Source organism: Lupinus angustifolius, chromosome LG13, assembly GCF_001865875.1.
Source record: "Lupinus angustifolius cultivar Tanjil chromosome LG13, LupAngTanjil_v1.0, whole genome shotgun sequence".
Classification (NCBI taxonomy): Eukaryota; Viridiplantae; Streptophyta; class Magnoliopsida; order Fabales; family Fabaceae; genus Lupinus; species Lupinus angustifolius.
In genome coordinates this window covers 996,852-1,014,609 of record NC_032021.1, presented here as the reverse complement: position 1 = coordinate 1,014,609, position 17,758 = coordinate 996,852, and the positions used below count along the sequence as shown (strand labels likewise).

The 17,758-nt window shown below is 33.8% G+C and overlaps 4 protein-coding genes across 8 annotated transcripts; 1 reads left to right on the top strand and 3 right to left on the bottom strand.

The window, feature by feature from the left end:
* LOC109325085 lies at positions 713 to 2,551 on the bottom strand. The gene has a single exon (XM_019557231.1). It carries the CDS (start codon positions 2,528 to 2,530, stop codon positions 713 to 715), a length of 1,818 nt encoding a protein of 605 aa, XP_019412776.1. The 5' UTR covers positions 2,531 to 2,551.
* LOC109363487 (chaperone protein dnaJ 11, chloroplastic-like) lies at positions 6,971 to 7,291 on the bottom strand. Its single transcript, XM_019609752.1, has one exon. The coding sequence runs from the start codon at positions 7,289 to 7,291 to the stop codon at positions 6,971 to 6,973; it is 321 nt and encodes a 106-aa protein (XP_019465297.1).
* Positions 9,532 to 10,585, bottom strand: LOC109363457 (PI-PLC X-box domain-containing protein DDB_G0293730-like). The gene has a single exon (XM_019609722.1). It carries the CDS (start codon positions 10,556 to 10,558, stop codon positions 9,602 to 9,604), a length of 957 nt encoding a protein of 318 aa, XP_019465267.1. The 5' UTR covers positions 10,559 to 10,585; the 3' UTR covers positions 9,532 to 9,601.
* On the top strand, positions 12,803 to 17,434 carry LOC109325347 (translocase of chloroplast 120, chloroplastic-like). 5 transcript variants are annotated; one of them, XM_019557652.1, is made up of 3 exons: positions 12,803 to 12,938; positions 13,242 to 13,431; positions 13,465 to 17,434. In XM_019557652.1, the coding sequence occupies exons 2-3, from the start codon at positions 13,289 to 13,291 to the stop codon at positions 17,150 to 17,152; spliced, it is 3,831 nt and encodes a 1,276-aa protein (XP_019413197.1). In that variant the 5' UTR covers positions 12,803 to 12,938; positions 13,242 to 13,288; the 3' UTR covers positions 17,153 to 17,434. The 5 variants fall into 5 exon arrangements, with proteins under 5 accessions (XP_019413197.1, XP_019413198.1, XP_019413199.1 ...); XM_019557653.1 differs by having other exon boundaries at positions 13,242 to 13,554; positions 13,654 to 17,434; XM_019557654.1 differs by having other exon boundaries at positions 13,242 to 14,572; positions 14,747 to 17,434.

The following is a 17,758-nucleotide window of genomic DNA, read 5'->3' as shown; positions in this document are numbered from 1 at the left end:
ACAGGTTGAATATGGGCTTTTGGGCTAAAACCCCCAGCCTGGCCCGCTAAAAACACCTACCCAAACGGACTGGCCTGTTGGGCCAAGCCCATTTTGCTATCCCTAGGTAGAGGAAGGTGGTGCGAACCTAACATTATTGTTCTTTTGGTTAACTCTTGTGTCGTCTTCTTTTCATTTACTTGTTTATGTGTATACTTCACTATTTTCTTTAATGTTGTAATCCTATGCCCAAAACTCTTTGTCTATTTCACTTGTACTCTTTTTATATAAAATATTATAGGTTGCATATTTTATAAATAATTGTGAACAAAACAATTATGATATAAGAATCTTAAAGAGTGTAATTTCAATATGGGTTTGTGTAAAGGTTAGATCATATGTTTTCTTTCTTTTTGGATGTTTTTGCTTGTCTTGTTGGTATAGAGTAATAGATACAATTATGCTATTTGATTTTCCCTGGAATCAAAATCAAATATAGATGAAATATGAGTTAAATACACTAGAAGTTTCTCACATTCTTTGTCTCATTGTTTTTCTATATTGTATATGCTTGACAAACATATATATGTTCAATTACTAGTACTAGTAATAAAATTAGATTTCAAATGTTCTAATGATTTTGAATGATGGTTAGTACCAATATAAAATTGCACATTGTATGCATTACACATTACAGTACCAACATAAAAAAAACAATTCATTTAGATGAGCATTATAGTCCTAACCTACTTTTAACTTTTGGTAACAATGCTTCAATGGGTGGTTCTCCGATCAGATGAGCATTCTTTGTGCACCATTCAAGAATTATAAGCACCTCTTGTTGTGCAAGAATCGCACTTTTGGGAACATGTAGTGCTATATAACATAAAAGTGTTAAAGCATGTTTTTGCATCATTTGATCCCCAAAATAAATCATTTGAATCAAATGATTTACACCACCTGCCTTGATGACTGTATTACAATGACTTTCATGAAGATGGTTATCAGTACAAGCAAATTTGTTGAGTGCAATTGTTGCTTCCACACAAATTTTTGGTTCTTTTTCACCAAGAAGCCTAACCAATAGGGCAATGAACCTTGTTTCTTTTGATCTAAAAATATTGGCTAAGTTACCAACAGATTTAACACAAGGTATGAGCAAATTGGAGTCACATTTGTCAATAATTTTATGCAACTGATCCATAATGGCCTTGGCAGTAGGGGAATTAGGCTTGAAAGCATAACGTCTAAATTCGTCATGTTGTTCTGCCACAGATGTAATTTCCATCAATGCCATTGTTGAGTATGACTTCACATCACGAGACCCATTTTCCAATAATATTGCAAAGCAAGGAAGAGCTTTTGATTCATTGATATGGCGACAAATAGTGACATTCCCTTTACACAATTGCCAAAGTGCTCTAGCAGCCATTGTTTTCATTTGAGCCTTTATTTCCAGATCATCAAATTCCTTACCTTTTTTGCTAGTACTTGCTAGTGATACATGTGGATCCCGTTGGTTGTTATCATGCTTTAAACTTGCATGATTGAGGTTGCCACCCTTTACATTATTATCATCATCTCTTTGTACCTTCTTATTATTAGAATCACTACTAGACATCAAAACTGGTTGAATAGAAAACATGTAATATTTGCTTTCAATGTCATACTTATTATGTTCTTGAATGGTTTCAGGAGCAAGATGGCTAAACAACAAACTTATAGTATTGTAACGAGAGAAATAATCTTGAAGTTTTGGACAATGTGCAGCCATCTCCGAAATAGCCCAAGCCACAACTAACTGAACTTGCATGTGACCTTCTTTGAGAATTTTCGCAAACACGGGACAAACACGTGCATTCACAATATGTTCTACGCTTTCAGGATCTCTCCCAAGCAACCCAATTGCCTTTGCTGCATTTTCCTGTCCATCCATATTCCCTTCTTTCAACAATTTCAACAGAGGTGGTATCCCACCTTCCTCAAGAATCAATTTCACATACCTATCATTATCACATGCCAAAGAAACCAAAGAAGCAGCAACATCAGAACGTTCCTCCAATGAAGCATTGGAGAGCAAAATAGCAACATGTTCCCAAATTAAACACAAAATAGGTTCACCAGCAGCGATAGGAGGAAAACCAAGATATTCATCATCATCATCACATTTATCCGCTGAAGTTGAAACCCTTAGCAACCATTGCACATTACCAATGGAATTCTCAAGCTGCAACGAGGTTTTGCGAAAGGAGGTGGCATGGATAATGGTGAAGAGATGTTTGACATGGCCATTGATACGACATTTGGAAACAAGGGTGAGTGCTTTGTCAAGGACTTGTTTGATGTCTTCTATAATGCGCCTTGTGGGACGTTCATATAGGTTATTGTTGTTCACAATGACTTGTCGCAGAAGTGCAACGAGTTTCTTAGTTTTGGCCTTTATTTCGAGACATTCCTGCCTAAACTTTTGAACTTCATCGACCATTTTGGATACTTGGTCTGTCATTTGTATCAGGCTCTCCAAAATGAGCTTCATGTTGCTCGACGACATAGTTAATTACTGAACCCAATAATATCTATATGGATAGATATTATGTATTTGTTTATACTCAAACAAAATGAAAAGGAGAGATAAATAGATATATGAGTTATGATGGATGCACTTTGGACAAGAGAATGATGTGTACACCTTTTATGTTTATTAATGGACTTTAGAAATGCACTCGGTTGTTGTTATTAGATTCTACATGACAATGATGGTCGGGGTATTGGTGGTGAAAGGTAAGTGAAGAGGGAAATAGTCGAGTATGGTTAAAAATCATTTGTAAAAAATGAGGTATGATTGTGCTATATATAGTAGAAGAGGAGATGAAGAGAAGAGGACCACACTTACTAACTGAATTCTCATTAATGATGAAGATGTGAGATAGACTATTTATTCTCAATCATATAACGATATTGACTTTAATATCGACCGTGTCCGATTTTTAGTTGAACAACATAGGAGGGGAGGGAAACAAGATTCCTCTATCTTTAAAATGATTTGGAGTTGTCATAATATTTTTTATGGTGAATGTAGAAAATTATATTTTTAAGCCAAAATTGGAAAATATCTTCATTAAACTAGAGTTTAAAGTTCAAAAGTCAATTTGAATTAAGGCGAGTACCATCATCTTGTCTGTATGTAATAAAATGGTATTATCCCTAAATACGTGGACCAATTGTACCTATAAGTTATTAGATTTTTTATTTACATATTTATAAATGGGTTTTATTTATTTGTATATCTCACAAGATTATATCTTACTCATATCCCATATATCCTCAAGACTATAAGAGAGAATCAAGCTTACCTAATTATAAATTGAAGATTGATTAATGTATTGATTTAAATTAAAGAAATTATTTTAATTAATTGAATGAGGTTTAATAGTAGAAGAGACTACATTAGACTGAAATATAGATACTACTAATGAATGCACTATTTCTAAGATATGACATAAGTCATAACCTCACTATTTAATTCCTGAAATAATTTATTGATTTAATCTTTTTTTAACTTTAATTATATAGTTATTAAAGAAAATATTTATTGTTTATATAAATAAATAATTTATTAAAATAATTATTATTTATAAAAGGCAAAAAATAATTTAACTACAAATATTTATTACTATTATTATTTATAAAGAAAATATAAATTATTTTTTATATAAAAAATTATGTGTTGGTCAGCGCAATTTTTAGTATTATTAATAAACAAAATTATTTAGCTACAAATAAATAAAAAGAAAGTGCATACACTCCTTTCATGAAAAAAACGAAGAGAAAAGTGACATGAATTTGGAGTTATCAATTTGAGATTATCTAATATTTTTCTCTTATGTTTCTTCTGTGTTTTTCAAGTGATGGTTAATTAGTTTATTCATAGTTAGACATTGGAAGCTTAATGGTAAGGAATATATCATCTTTGGAGTTAAAACTATTAGAGTTGTTATCTTATTTTTCAAAACTTCATAACACTTTTACCATATTTTTAAACAAAGTGATAACAATTTGTACCCTTCTATTTTCTTGTCATGGCCCCATTTTCGATTGAATAGTGGTTTCATGACTTATGAAGAAGTTGAACTCAATATTGACCTCTCCTAGAAATTTAGAGTTGCCACTACGTTTTTACATTTAAAACATGGAAATCTCCCATTTATTTCCAAATTGGACAATATTGTTTTTAAACCAAAATTTATGAATTATGAGTCTTTATACCCAAATTTTATCAATTTAATTATAAAAGGAACAAATATTTTATTTTTGTGTCTAACAAGAGTTCACTTTGCTTCTAATATCCCTAGGTGCAATATCAAAATAAATACAACATAGTTTTGGATAAAATATTAATTGATTGATTTGATTTGTTTGAATTACATATATTTAAAATATAATTACTTAAAATATAATTAGATGGAACCAATAGCAAAAGTACAACACTATTCTTAGAACGACTTCCCACTTTTAGCATAAAAATGTAGACTAATTATACATTAAATTTATTTTGACTAAAGTAATTGTTTAAAAATAAAGCAATTTTTAATTATAAAAGTTTTTATAAGTATTATTTAAATTTAAAGCAATGTTTAATTATAGATATTTTATAAATTTTAATATTATAAATATATATATATATATATATGAATCAAACAAATTGAAAGGGTCCAAGTAGTTAATAATTCTAGGTCTGACTCTCTTGAAAAGTGTTGAAAATAAAGTTGTTAGTTGTTGCATTCTGATTTTTGGTAGAACACCTAATACACGACTTGCCATAGTCGTCATTATGTTTTTGCAGTCAAAACATATAAAACTCTATTTATGTCTACTTTTGGATTACAGTGATGATTCATTAAAATTCAAATTCAAGAGTCGATTATAGATCGGAGAATATATTAACACATCATCTACCTATAATATATGTTACTCTTACTAATTTTATGAACTAATTTAAAACTCAAAGTTATTTGAATATTTATTTATAAAGATTATTTTGTTTGACAATATTATATCTTATTCTAGCATATCACCTTGAGTAATAGGGAATCAAAACTACATAGTTTTGAGTAAAAAAATATTTGTTGATTTGATGTATTTTATTTTAAGGTTCGAAGAGAAGAAACGATGCTTAATCATAGTTTGTGATACACACTTTAAGAAAGTGAAGTACAATTTTATGTCTGATACCACATCTCAACTTAAAAGGGTGAAAACATGACTATGATCACATCCACTTTTCGATCATTGAAGACATGGTCAACCATTTATCATCATTTGCTCATTCATTTTAAAAGAGTGAAATACAACTCTATATCCACTACCATATGTCAACTTAAGTGTGACAAATATAATTTTAATTGTAACCATCTTATTAATCTTTATTATATTTTTAATTAGTTGACGAAAAGAATATTTGTTTAATTGTGTGTCCGTTATTTATTAAATAAAATTCATAGTACATGCATTTTGAGGATACCAATGAGTACAAGAGATCTGCATATATGAATTGAGGGAATGATCTACCTTATGTCGTCACCTAGGGTTGGAAACGAGCCGAACCGAGTCGAACTAGAGTTCAGCTCGGTTCAGCTCGATAAGAATTGGTCCGGCTTGAAGCTCGACTCGAGTTCGATACGAGTTATTTGTTGAGCTCGAGTTCGATTCGATTAAAATTCACAAACTGTTCGGTTCAAAGTTCGAATTGGTTCATTTAGGCAACTTAAATAATTAATTAATTTTTTAAAAATACTATAAAAAGTTTTATACATATAAATATAACATTGTTTATATATATAATAAAAATAATGCATGAGTCATAATAAACATAAAAAATAGTTTATATAAATAATATATATATATATATGTATATATATATATATATTTATATATTTATATATCGAGCCAACACATGAACCTAACGAGTCGAACTATATCCAACTCAAGTTCGGCTCGTTTATTTAACGAGCTTAATTTCCAGCTCAAGTTCAGCTCATTTGGTTCATGAACTAAGTTTATCGAGTTGAATAACGAATCGAATTTTGAACGAATACCGAGTTGGTTCGGTTCATTACGAGCCCTACCGTCACCCATTAGAAAAGAAAAAATTAAGATCCCGTATATAATTTATTTAGAGTTTAAAATTTATGCACTCACAGTGTAAATTTTTTTACGCTATCAGTCATCATCCTTCGTTGATTTGTATAACTTTTGTCTAAGAGTTAATGATATTTGACAAATCAATGGTGAATAATTTACTGACAGTCCTTTACACTGATATTAAATCCATTTATTTATCATTTTGTCCCCATAAATAAAAGGTAAAAAGTTGTAACCTTTAGCAAATCCCGAATCCTCTATAATCTCATGTAACTATAATATCATGTATCGCTTTAATTAATTTAAAAATTGGCTTAAGCATGTCATTTTTTTATGTTAAAGATTTTGACTTCAATAAAAGTTTTATCGTGCCATAAATTTCTAGTTGATTTCAACTGTTGCTAGGTAAAATCCCGTTTTATTTGATAATCTGTCTGCATAGTTTATTATGCATAACCACTGTATCTGCTGTTTCTATTAAAATTAAACTCTTGACTAGAGGAAAAGAAAAAAAGTAAATATTAACTAATTTATCAACTTCCAATATCCAGAGAAAGGAAGTGTGACTGTAGTAACATTCTAAGATCATGGAGCCACCACCATGTAGTTCTATTATTATTGAGGTATAGGAAGAGTGGAGAGTCATAAATGAGAAAATCATGTCTTGAACCAAAACCTTAACATTAGTTTTAGAAGTCTTTTCTACTTATCAATTCTTTCGCTTACTTCACCCTCGAATAAATGGAACGGAAAAGTAACAAAATAGTAGTAGACAAATATAAGGAGAAAAGAGAAAACAATATGGTTGATAGTAAATTTAATATTACTCTATATATTAACAGAGTGATCTCTACCAACATTGGTCAGTTTCCCATTTCCTTCCAGATTTAGAAACTGTTTGATGATATCTTCCAGACATAGAAACTATTTTTGGTGATCTTCTATGTCCATATATTTCTCTATCATATTGAGCACGCTTATCTGGGTCAGATAAAGTTGAATAAGCTGAATTAATCTTCATGAATTGGTTACCTGAGTTTTCCTTCTGATTCATAGCCACAACATCAGGGTGACATGTCCTTGCAAGTTTTCTATAAGCAGATTTTATTTCATAGCAGCTTGCACCCATTGAAATTCCAAGCACTTCATAATAGGAAGCAGGAGAAGCCATCTTTGTGCCACAAAAACAGGGTCCTCTGTTTTCACTCGTGGTAACAAATTTTCTTGAAAAATAAGCACTTTTAGGCCTAGAGGGTTTTATATTACAGTGTGAGAATAAGGGTTGGGTAAGGGATGGAGCAAACATATAGAATTTTTAGTGTTGGAGGATTGAAAGTGGATGAGAGTTAAGGAGACATAGATTGTGTATGTGTTTATATAATAGAATAATAACATAGGAGCAAATAGTGTATTCCAAGATGTAAAAGTAGGAAGGTACTAAGTATACAAATTTAGATATACTAGTATCTCTACAAAATTTATCATATGATTCTAATTGGTTAAATCTTATTTTTTGTAAGACTTTTATGTCCTATAATATAGTCACTTATCTCAAATTGAAGATATTTCAACATAAAATACATATAATATACAACAAGCCTTTTATTAATAAATGATTGATATTTGTGAAAAGTAAATTGTGGATGAGGTTATACACTTGTCCTTGTCAATGTTGTGAGATGATTATTCATTGGATATGGTTTAGTGCTGAATCAGCTCACTATTCTAAAGGATAGACTTACCCTTTTAGTTAGGGAGCACATCTGCTATCCCATAATGTATGTTACTCAATGTGCAAGTGATTATGATCGGTTGAAAAAATATATTTAAAATAAAATTTTCATAATTAATTATTTTTCCGACCAATCACAAGCAGCAACTGGTACATTATTTTACGATAGCAAATGTCTATCCATTTAGTTATGTGGTCCTACTTCCTATTTGCCTGAATTCCAGGGATTGATATGAACAAAGGATAAACAAGTTGCATTTTTTAGACATTGAGGTTTCTAATTTCAACCCATTCTTTCCAAATATGACTGAACCTTCAATTTATAGAATAATTACTTAGCTTAAGCAACTAGAAATTTTCATTTCTTTATACTAACGCGATGTTGACACATTTCAATGCAAGATTAGTGAGGGAATGAACTAGATTATGGAAGAAATTTGTTAGACGTTTAAGCTCAGATCATAAGATTTCTGTGGTGGCTAGTTATACAATATTTTTGTTAATAATTATGTTGGGTGTGTGTATTGTGATGCCAAATAAAACTCAATTATTTCTTCTAATGATGCTAATACAACAACTTCACTTTTTCCTCATTAAATTTGTCTTCTAAATGTTCCTAAAGCTATGACATAGCATGATATGAAACCTATTGTGTTCTTATCTCATAGTGATTTTATACGTAAATGCTGTAACAAATGCATGAAAAATAATATCACGATCAGTGATTATACATGCTTGTTCCTAATTTTAGACGATTTTCTTAATAAACTCTTCAATAATTTTTTTTTGAAGTTACCATGGTTCTATTTAGCTGTTACGGTATTACTGAAAAAACTGTGATCTATGTTTTTTTTGCTTCTTATTTGTTCACATTCTAGTTAATCATGTGTGTATAGCAGATTCTATTTCTTTGCATGCGTGTAGGATATAGGCTAAAGTAATTTAATGTGAAATGAATTCGTTTATATTGATGATACCTGGTTCTAGAAAAGTTTATAGAAACAATTATTTAGAGGCTTATGTTTCAGATTGTTTTTGTCTTGAATACTTCCTCATGTCCGAGCTGAGAACATCCACAGTATTTCTTTCATCCATAAGACTCGAACCCAAGACATTGCTTAAAAGGAATCAAACATGTACCACTTGAACCAACTAGATACTTTTTCTGAGAATTTGAATTGATGTTCATGACTACTAAAAGTGATCTCATTATAATAAATGAGTTTCCACGTGATAAAACTATAGATCTTTAGAATACTTTATTATTATCAAGAAAAATATAGTATGGAATGTTTGAAAATATTTCAAACCTTCTTTGTTAACTTGAAATGTGATTTTAATTTGAAGCAGATAGTAGTTATGCTCCAAGTATTAGTTCCCTTTGTCATGAAATTGCCTATTTTCCTTTGATATTGGTCTGAGTCTAGATCCTCTATTGTCCTAATTCTTCATAGATTCTAACATCCTATTAACTACGAAACATAAAGCAATAGAAAGCATGGGAAAATGACAATAACAAAAAGGGTAGCATAATGCATGAGGCTCCCACTTAATAGGATATGAGAAATGCAGTCTTACTCCACAAGTTAAGAGATTGTCACGGATTTGAACCCATGATTGTCACTAAGCAACAAAACAATATAAATTTGAGTTTGCAAACAAACAAAAAATGATAGGATTTCTGACCCCATCAACCATGATCCATGCAGAGAACAGAAGAATAACTGAGAGTGATATGAACATACAACTTCAGGCTTTACCCTCAATCCTAGCATGAGTAAGTCCAACACATGCATCAACAAAATCCTTGTCTATAAAATCCGTAGAAAAAACTTGAAGCCTATCTGCATACCCTTTGGAGAAGCACTCAGCAATGAAGAGTCTATTATAGCCATGAATGCGTTCAGTTACAGACCTAACACACAGAATAGGGTTATCCGGCACAGGCGTAACCGTGTTCTCCACTCTATAAAAGTATTTCCTGGATGCAACAGGTTGCTGCTCACTCAAATGCTTCAAGTTGCTATCAAACTTTGTTGATGGCAAATCTGTGTTGATCCAATTATCCTTCAAATACCCTTCACTCCAGAGATTGCTACCTGCCTTCGGCTGCCGCGATTTTCTCGGTTTCCAAACACATATAACTCTCTTTGGTAGCACCTCTGCAATAGTCTTATCGAAAACTTTGTCATCCTGTGGAATCAAGTATTCGCCTAGTTGTTCATCTAGGTACTTGTCAAATTCAGGAGGATCTTCATGTCCAAACTCAGTCCTGACCTCAAGGATAATAATCTCAGACTCGGTTTCTGATAAAAACTTCTTAACATCTTTGATGACAATGTCAATACTATAAGTAAGGAGAATTCCATGGCAAACGAGGCGATCTTTTTGCACGCGAATATCGAACACACGAGTTCCCATCACAAGTTGATTGTATATGGATAATGATTGGCATTGTGCAAAAGGGCGAGTAATGAATGGAATGCCAATCATATCAGTTGCAGAATCATGGGTTCCTGGCCAAACAATCTTATTTATATGAATTTTCTCTGGGTCAAGCCCAAACATCCAATTTTTTCTATCTGTAGGATGATAATCTGAACCAGGGTAATCTTCCCCTGAGGATAATCCAAGATCAAACAGAATTTTCTTCTCTTTGTGCAGTGCCTTTCGTCTCTCAACTTGTTTGGAAGCTTGAGAACCCATGTTCAAGAATCAAAGTTATTCAAATCAGATTATAATGGACAAGAAGAGGAAGAATTCCAAGTTCTTCTTCCTCATCTTCAATTCTTCCTTTTATTGTTGCAGCTAGAGTTACCTTTAGAAGGTGACTTTGTTGATGTGATTTAATGTAATTAAGCATGGTTAGTTGAAACAAAGTTGCTGAATTAGACAAAAGTTGAGAAATGTGATTGATTCTTTTGTTTTTCGGTTTTGTATTATGTTAGTAAGGGATGAACTATTAGCCTGTCGTGTTTAATGTTGTGGGAAACTTGGCCATAATTATTGGTAATAAGGAGATTTGGTTGGTCCACTTGTATGGCTGCCCAGCCTTTTCTGCTTGTGTTTATTCAATTGAACTGCATCAATCATATCAACTCGTTTTCATTTAAATTTAATATTTTAATAAAAATCACTTATTTTTTATAAAAATGTTGGTATGAATAATCAAATACACAAATGTCATGTTTGTTTGTACTTCTAAAATATAAAATATCACTAAATAACATATTCAAATAGTATAAATAAAAATAATTATTATTTCTTTATTATTTTTAAAATTAATTGTAGTATAATATATATGCATAGATAATTTTAACAAAGTATGTTAAAAGGTAACAGGAGGTAGTGTTGTGCATATACGCGTGTAAATTATTTATTACCAAATTTATCTATTAAAAAACCATTAAGTAAAAAAACACCACTTTTGTTCACTTGACATACACGTGGCTAAATGATCCAATCTTTCATATGTATGGAAACAATTAATCCTATGAATAATTCAAATCAACTTCCCAGGCATTGCAGAACTCATCAACAAACATTCCAAGTCATATTAAGGAAATAGTATACTTCTAAACACTTAAAAACTGAGATCAGATCGGAGAAATTTTTATTATTTTATCCCAATGGTCAAAAATACAAACAAACAATGGGGAACAATAGCAAGAAGTTAAATATATTGAGTTTGAGTTTTTTGAAAATATAACCCAATTCAACCAAAAGATAGCAAAATAACACAAATAGGAAAAATCCAAAACTGACACACCCAATCAGTACTTATTTTCATGTTTGGATTCTACGATTTATTGCTTTACAACCAATTTAAGTCAAATTCTGAACATGCCTAGATTATTTGCCATTTAGAGGATGGAATGTTTCAATAAAGAATAAATCCTACATATATGTGGGATTATTGATAGTCTCATATGTCAATTTATCAATATTGTGAAAGTTGAACAACACACAAAACCAACAATATTTCATATTAGATTTAACTTATTTGAACGATTAAACTGTTTGATTGAACACTCGGGTCAGATGAATTCAACCTCTCATTCAATTAGAACAGTAAACAAGAATTGTTTTCAAGTTGAATAGATCATCACAGTGTCTAGTCCAACTGTCACACCATTCCTACCTACATTCTACATGAAGTATTAGTGACAATAGTTACAAATAATAGAGTCATTAATTGGTTTGATAACATTTTTCAATCACCAATTAAGTCAAATAGAGATTAATGGATAATCTATCAATATGTGACCCCACATTGGTGTTGTCACTATTGTGACGTGAGCGATAGAAAGCGTCCAATCTTTCTTCTCAAAAGTTTCAACACCCAGGGACGGCTGAGATCTACTTTCCAACTTTCCCACGTGAAATGCAAGGTGATCCAAAATAAAGAATTTTTATTCAGGAAAATGATATATATATTTATACTAAATCCTTATTTCATATATATGTCATAAAGTGACACTTTATTTATTTATTAATGATTGATTTATAAGTTACATGTATTACTTTATTGTGAGTCAGAGAATTCGGGAAACACATTTGTTGTCCCACAATTTGCGTCACCCAATATGTCATAAGCTTATGATTTGTCACAAAAATATTTAGTAATTAAATCTTAACTTAAATATATTTTTCTGACTAATCACAAGTCTATTACATATGAAATGATATAATTTGAGATAATAGATGTGTACATGAGAATTAGTAGCATGATTTAATACATGATATATGATTACTCTTTTACTCCTTATTGGTCCACATCAGCACCATATGATTGGCGAAATAGACGGTGATTAGCTATGCTACGCACTCCTCTACTCTTCGCCGTCCGATCTAACTCATCTCCACCACTCGATCAAACACTCTTATCCTTAATTCATCTCATTTTCCACTTACTGCTATAGCGATAACTTCAAACCAAAAACAAAACTCGCTTATTATGAATATGAAGAAGTGAACAATTTCTTATTTTCTATTTCATTTTTCATTTGATTTATTTTGTTTTCACTCACTCCACTTTTACACATTCAACTTTATCTCCCTGTCTCTCTCATCCAACCAAACACAGGTTCGCATTTTTTTCTATTATTTACTTTTTTTGAAATTATTTTATGCTTCGTTACATTTTATTTGATTATGTAAAACCCTAACATCAGGGATCTACTTTTGACCACGAATTTCTTTTAATTTATTATTACTATACTATATTATTATCCACCACACAGATTAATCTTTTTTTATTGCATCTTCCTCTGTTTCTAATGTTTCAATTCAGATTCAAAATCGATTTTAATTGATTATTTTTTATATATTTGTGAATCAGTTTCTGTTAATGTTTTCGTTTTTCTTGGTGAATTTGTCGGTTATATAGGTGTTTTTGGTGAATCCAGGGCTTTGAGGGGAGATTGAGGATTTGTCATGGATTATAGGGTTGATGATGCTTTTGATGGAGAGAGAAAGGGAGTAGATGATGGGGATTCTGATAAATTGAATGATTTAGCAGGAGAGGAGGTTTTCGAGGAGGCAATGGAGCCACAAGAGCATTTCCATGATCTAGGATCCGCGTTGGATTCTGATAAACATGATGATTCTGACACCGGGAGTGCATTGGTTTCAGCTTCGGTTAATGAAACTCTAGATGCCGCACCTGAAATAGATGATTTTGAGGAGGCAATCTCAGAAGTAATTGCTGGTGAATCTGAGAAAAAAGGAGAGGGAGAGACTGAAGTAATTGCGGGTGAATCTGAGAAACAATCAGAGCCAGAGCGAGAGACTGGAGTAAGTGCTGGTGAATCTGAGAAACAAGGAGAGGGAGAGACTGAAGTAATTGCTGACCAGGAGCTGGAAAGGGATGGGCCGGGGCTTGATATTGTTCATCTGAATGAAGTTGATTCTGGAGATGGTTTATTTTCTAGTGATTCCAATGGTGTGCAGGTTGATAATTTCAATAGCAGTGATTTGAGTGGTGGGAATGAAGAGTCTGGCTTAAGTACTGGTGAAGAGGTGGTAGCTAAGGAGAAAGGAGCCACAATTGATGGAAACTCTGGTTTGTTGAGTGAAAATGCTGAAATTGATGATTCCGACTTCATGACTCCAAGAGAAAATGGTGATGTAGTCTTGGAAAATGGAAACACAGACAGAGTGGACTATGTTGTTACAGAGACTAATTTGAAATCCAAATCTAATGAGGTGGTGGCAAACCAAGGTGCTGTTGCGGAGGATTCAAAGGATGGTGACTCAGATCCTGAATTTAGAGATCAGAAGATAGAGGAAGTACATGACATTTCAGCTGACTGTAACGGGGGTTTTGAACATCAGGGTGAAGTAATTAGTGATATGAAGGATGGGACCCCTGTCACTGATTTCAGCAATGAGGACAGAAATGATGGAGACATGACCATCTCTGACAGTCAGATCACTGAATGCATAGATCGTGGAAATGATGATGCTAAAAATGCATCAGAATCAGAGCAGCTGGAAGCAATTCGTGAAATAAGAACTTCTTCTGATCTGCATGAAACTGTAGAGGAAAGGGATGTAATTCTACCTGCTGTTAACTCATCCTTTTCAGAAAATTCTGCTGATGAGATACCATCTATTCAGACAAGTGCAGCTGATCTGAAAGTCGGAAGTAATAAGGATAATCAGTCTCATATTTCTGAAGAAATTCACAGAGATCGGGATAACTCTTCTGTGGTTGAGGAAAGGGATGTAATTCTACCTGCTGTTAACTCATCCTTTTCAGAAAATTCCGCTTATGAGATACCATCTATTCAGACAAGTGCAGCTGATCTGAAAGTCGGAAGTAATAAGGATAATCAGTCTCATATTTCTGAAGAAATTCACAGAGATCCGGATAACTCTTCTGTGGTCGAGGAGCCTGAAAAGATACAGGAAAAACATGTGGTAGTGAAGGAAAGCACCAAAGTGACTAAAGAACTGAAGATTCAGCCTGCAACCCAGCTTCGATCTGCATCTGAAAAATCTGCTAGTGCTATTCCCCCTCCTGTTCGCCCAGCTGGCCTTGGCCATGCAGCTCCATTATTGGAACCTGCTTCTCGGGTAGTGCAGCAGTCTCGTGCGAATAGTGCTGTTTCTAACTCACAGTCTCAACAGGTGGAGGACTCTTCAAATGGGGAGGCTGACGAGTATGATGAGACTCGTGAGAAACTTCAGATGATCCGGGTGAAGTTTTTACGGCTAGCTCATAGGCTTGGGCAGACTCCCCACAATGTTGTTGTAGCTCAAGTTTTGTATAGGCTAGGACTGGCCGAGCAGCTCAGAGGAAGGAATGGAGGCCGTGTTGGTGCTTTCAGCTTTGATCGTGCAAGTGCAATGGCTGAACAGCTCGAAGCAGCAGGTCAGGATCCACTTGATTTCTCTTGTACAATCATGGTTCTTGGAAAGACAGGAGTTGGTAAAAGTTCTACCATCAATTCTATTTTTGATGAAGTTAAGTTTAATACTAGTGCCTTTCATATGGGAACCAACAAGGTTCAGGATGTTGTGGGAACTGTACAGGGCATTAAGGTACGGGTCATTGATACCCCAGGACTTCTTCCCTCCTGGACAGACCAGCGAAGTAATGAGAAGATCTTGCACTCTGTTAAGCGCTTTATTAAGAAAACACCACCTGATATTGTGTTGTATCTTGATAGGTTAGATATGCAGAGCAGGGATTTCAGTGATATGCCACTTTTACACACGATTACAGATATATTTGGACCATCCATATGGTTCAATGCTATTGTGGTTCTGACTCATGCAGCATCTGCTCCACCTGATGGCCCTAATGGTACTGCGTCCAGTTATGACATGTTTGTCACTCAACGTTCTCACGTTGTGCAACAAGCCATCCGTCAAGCAGCTGGAGACATGCGCCTCATGAATCCTGTATCACTGGTGGAGAACCATTCTGCCTGCAGAACAAATAGGGCTGGCCAAAGGGTGTTGCCAAATGGCCAGGTTTGGAAACCTCATTTGTTACTTCTATCGTTTGCGTCAAAAGTTCTGTCCGAAGCAAATGCTCTACTTAAGTTACAAGATAGTCTTCCTGGAAAGCCTTATACAGCTCGATCAAGGCCACCTCCATTGCCATATTTGTTGTCATCCCTTCTCCAGTCTAGACCACAATTAAAGTTACCAGATGAACAGTTTGGAGATGATGACAGTCCTGATGATGACCTTGTTGAATCATCAGATTCTGATGATGAGACTGAAGTTGATGATTTGCCACCGTTTAAACCTTTAACAAAGGCCCAGGTGCATAAACTGTCTAAAGCTCAGAAGAAAGCATACTTTGATGAGTTAGAGTACAGAGAAAAGCTTTTGATGATGAAACAATTGAAGGAAGAAAAAAAGCGACGGAAGATGATGAAGAAAATGGCAGAAGCAGCAAAAACTCTGCCAAGTGACTATAGTGGCAACATGGATGAAGAAAGTAGTGGTGCGGCTTCTGTTCCTGTTCCAATGCCAGATTTGGCCTTGCCTTCTTCTTTTGATGCAGATAATCCCACTCACCGGTATCGTTATCTCGATTCATCAAATCAGTGGCTTGTAAGACCTGTCCTCGAAACTCATGGATGGGACCATGATGTGGGTTACGAAGGGTTAAATGTAGAAAGATTGTTTGTTGTCAAAGATAAGATACCTCTGTCTTTCTCTGGACAGGTTAGTAAGGATAAAAAGGATGCTAATGTTCAAATGGAGATAGCCAGTTCAGTTAAGCATGGGGAAGGGAAAGCAACTTCATTAGGTTTTGATATGCAGACTGTTGGGAAGGACTTAGCTTATACATTACGCAGTGAGACAAGATTCAGTAATTTTAGGAGAAATAAGACAGCTGCTGGTCTCTCATTTACTCTCCTCGGTGATGCCTTATCAGCTGGGTTGAAGATTGAAGACAAATTGGTTGCTAGTAACCGATTCAAGCTCGTTTTTAGTGGTGGTGCAATGGCAGGGCGTGGAGATGTTGCTTATGGTGGCAGTTTGGAGGCCCAATTGAGAGATAAGGATTATCCTCTAGGTCGCTCATTATCAACGCTTGGGCTTTCTGTAATGGACTGGCATGGAGATCTTGCTGTTGGATGCAATGTACAATCACAGATCCCAATCGGACGACATTCAAATCTTGTTGCACGGGCCAATTTGAACAACCGAGGGGCAGGACAAATCAGCATTCGATTAAATAGTTCGGAACAGCTTCAAATTGCTTTGATTGGTCTCATCCCTTTAATAAAGAAGCTGGTTCTATATCCTCAACAAGTGCAGTTTGGACAATGATGAGCTTCTACAGTACTTGAGCGGTATTATGGAATTACTTTAAATATGGCTTCTTAGTGGTAGCCATGAAAAATGAGAGTGATAGACCGATAGTAATCTTCATTTTATGATTTCTTTTCCGAAAAGTTCGTCTTATTTGATCTTGTGGTAGTTTTCCCTGTTAGATACCCGAGGTAATTTTGTTACATTGTGCTACTGAAATCTGGGAAATGTATGCATCTCTTTTATTAATGTCTTCTGCATGTATATTTACTGTTGTGTAAATTCCCTGGTTCTGATTTAGAATGTTATCAGTTTTGCTTCCCTACATTCTGATAGCCGTTTATCCTCCTTCCAGTATTAGTCCCTCATTTATTTTGCTGTTTGGTTTTGCCCTGTACCTTTGATGTTTCTATTTTTCCATCCAACCATTCAAATTAAACATTGCTGCTACTTTAAATTATTGGAAAATGTCGTTTGATGCTCAGTTTAACAAAATTGTGTTGGTCAATTATACTCATATTACAAGAACTATGAAAACTATCCTTGGAATTATGCTTATCTCTAGCCAAGTGTTTAAGAACAAACGAAAAAGAAAGAAAAAATAATGGAGGTTTGTTTAATTGA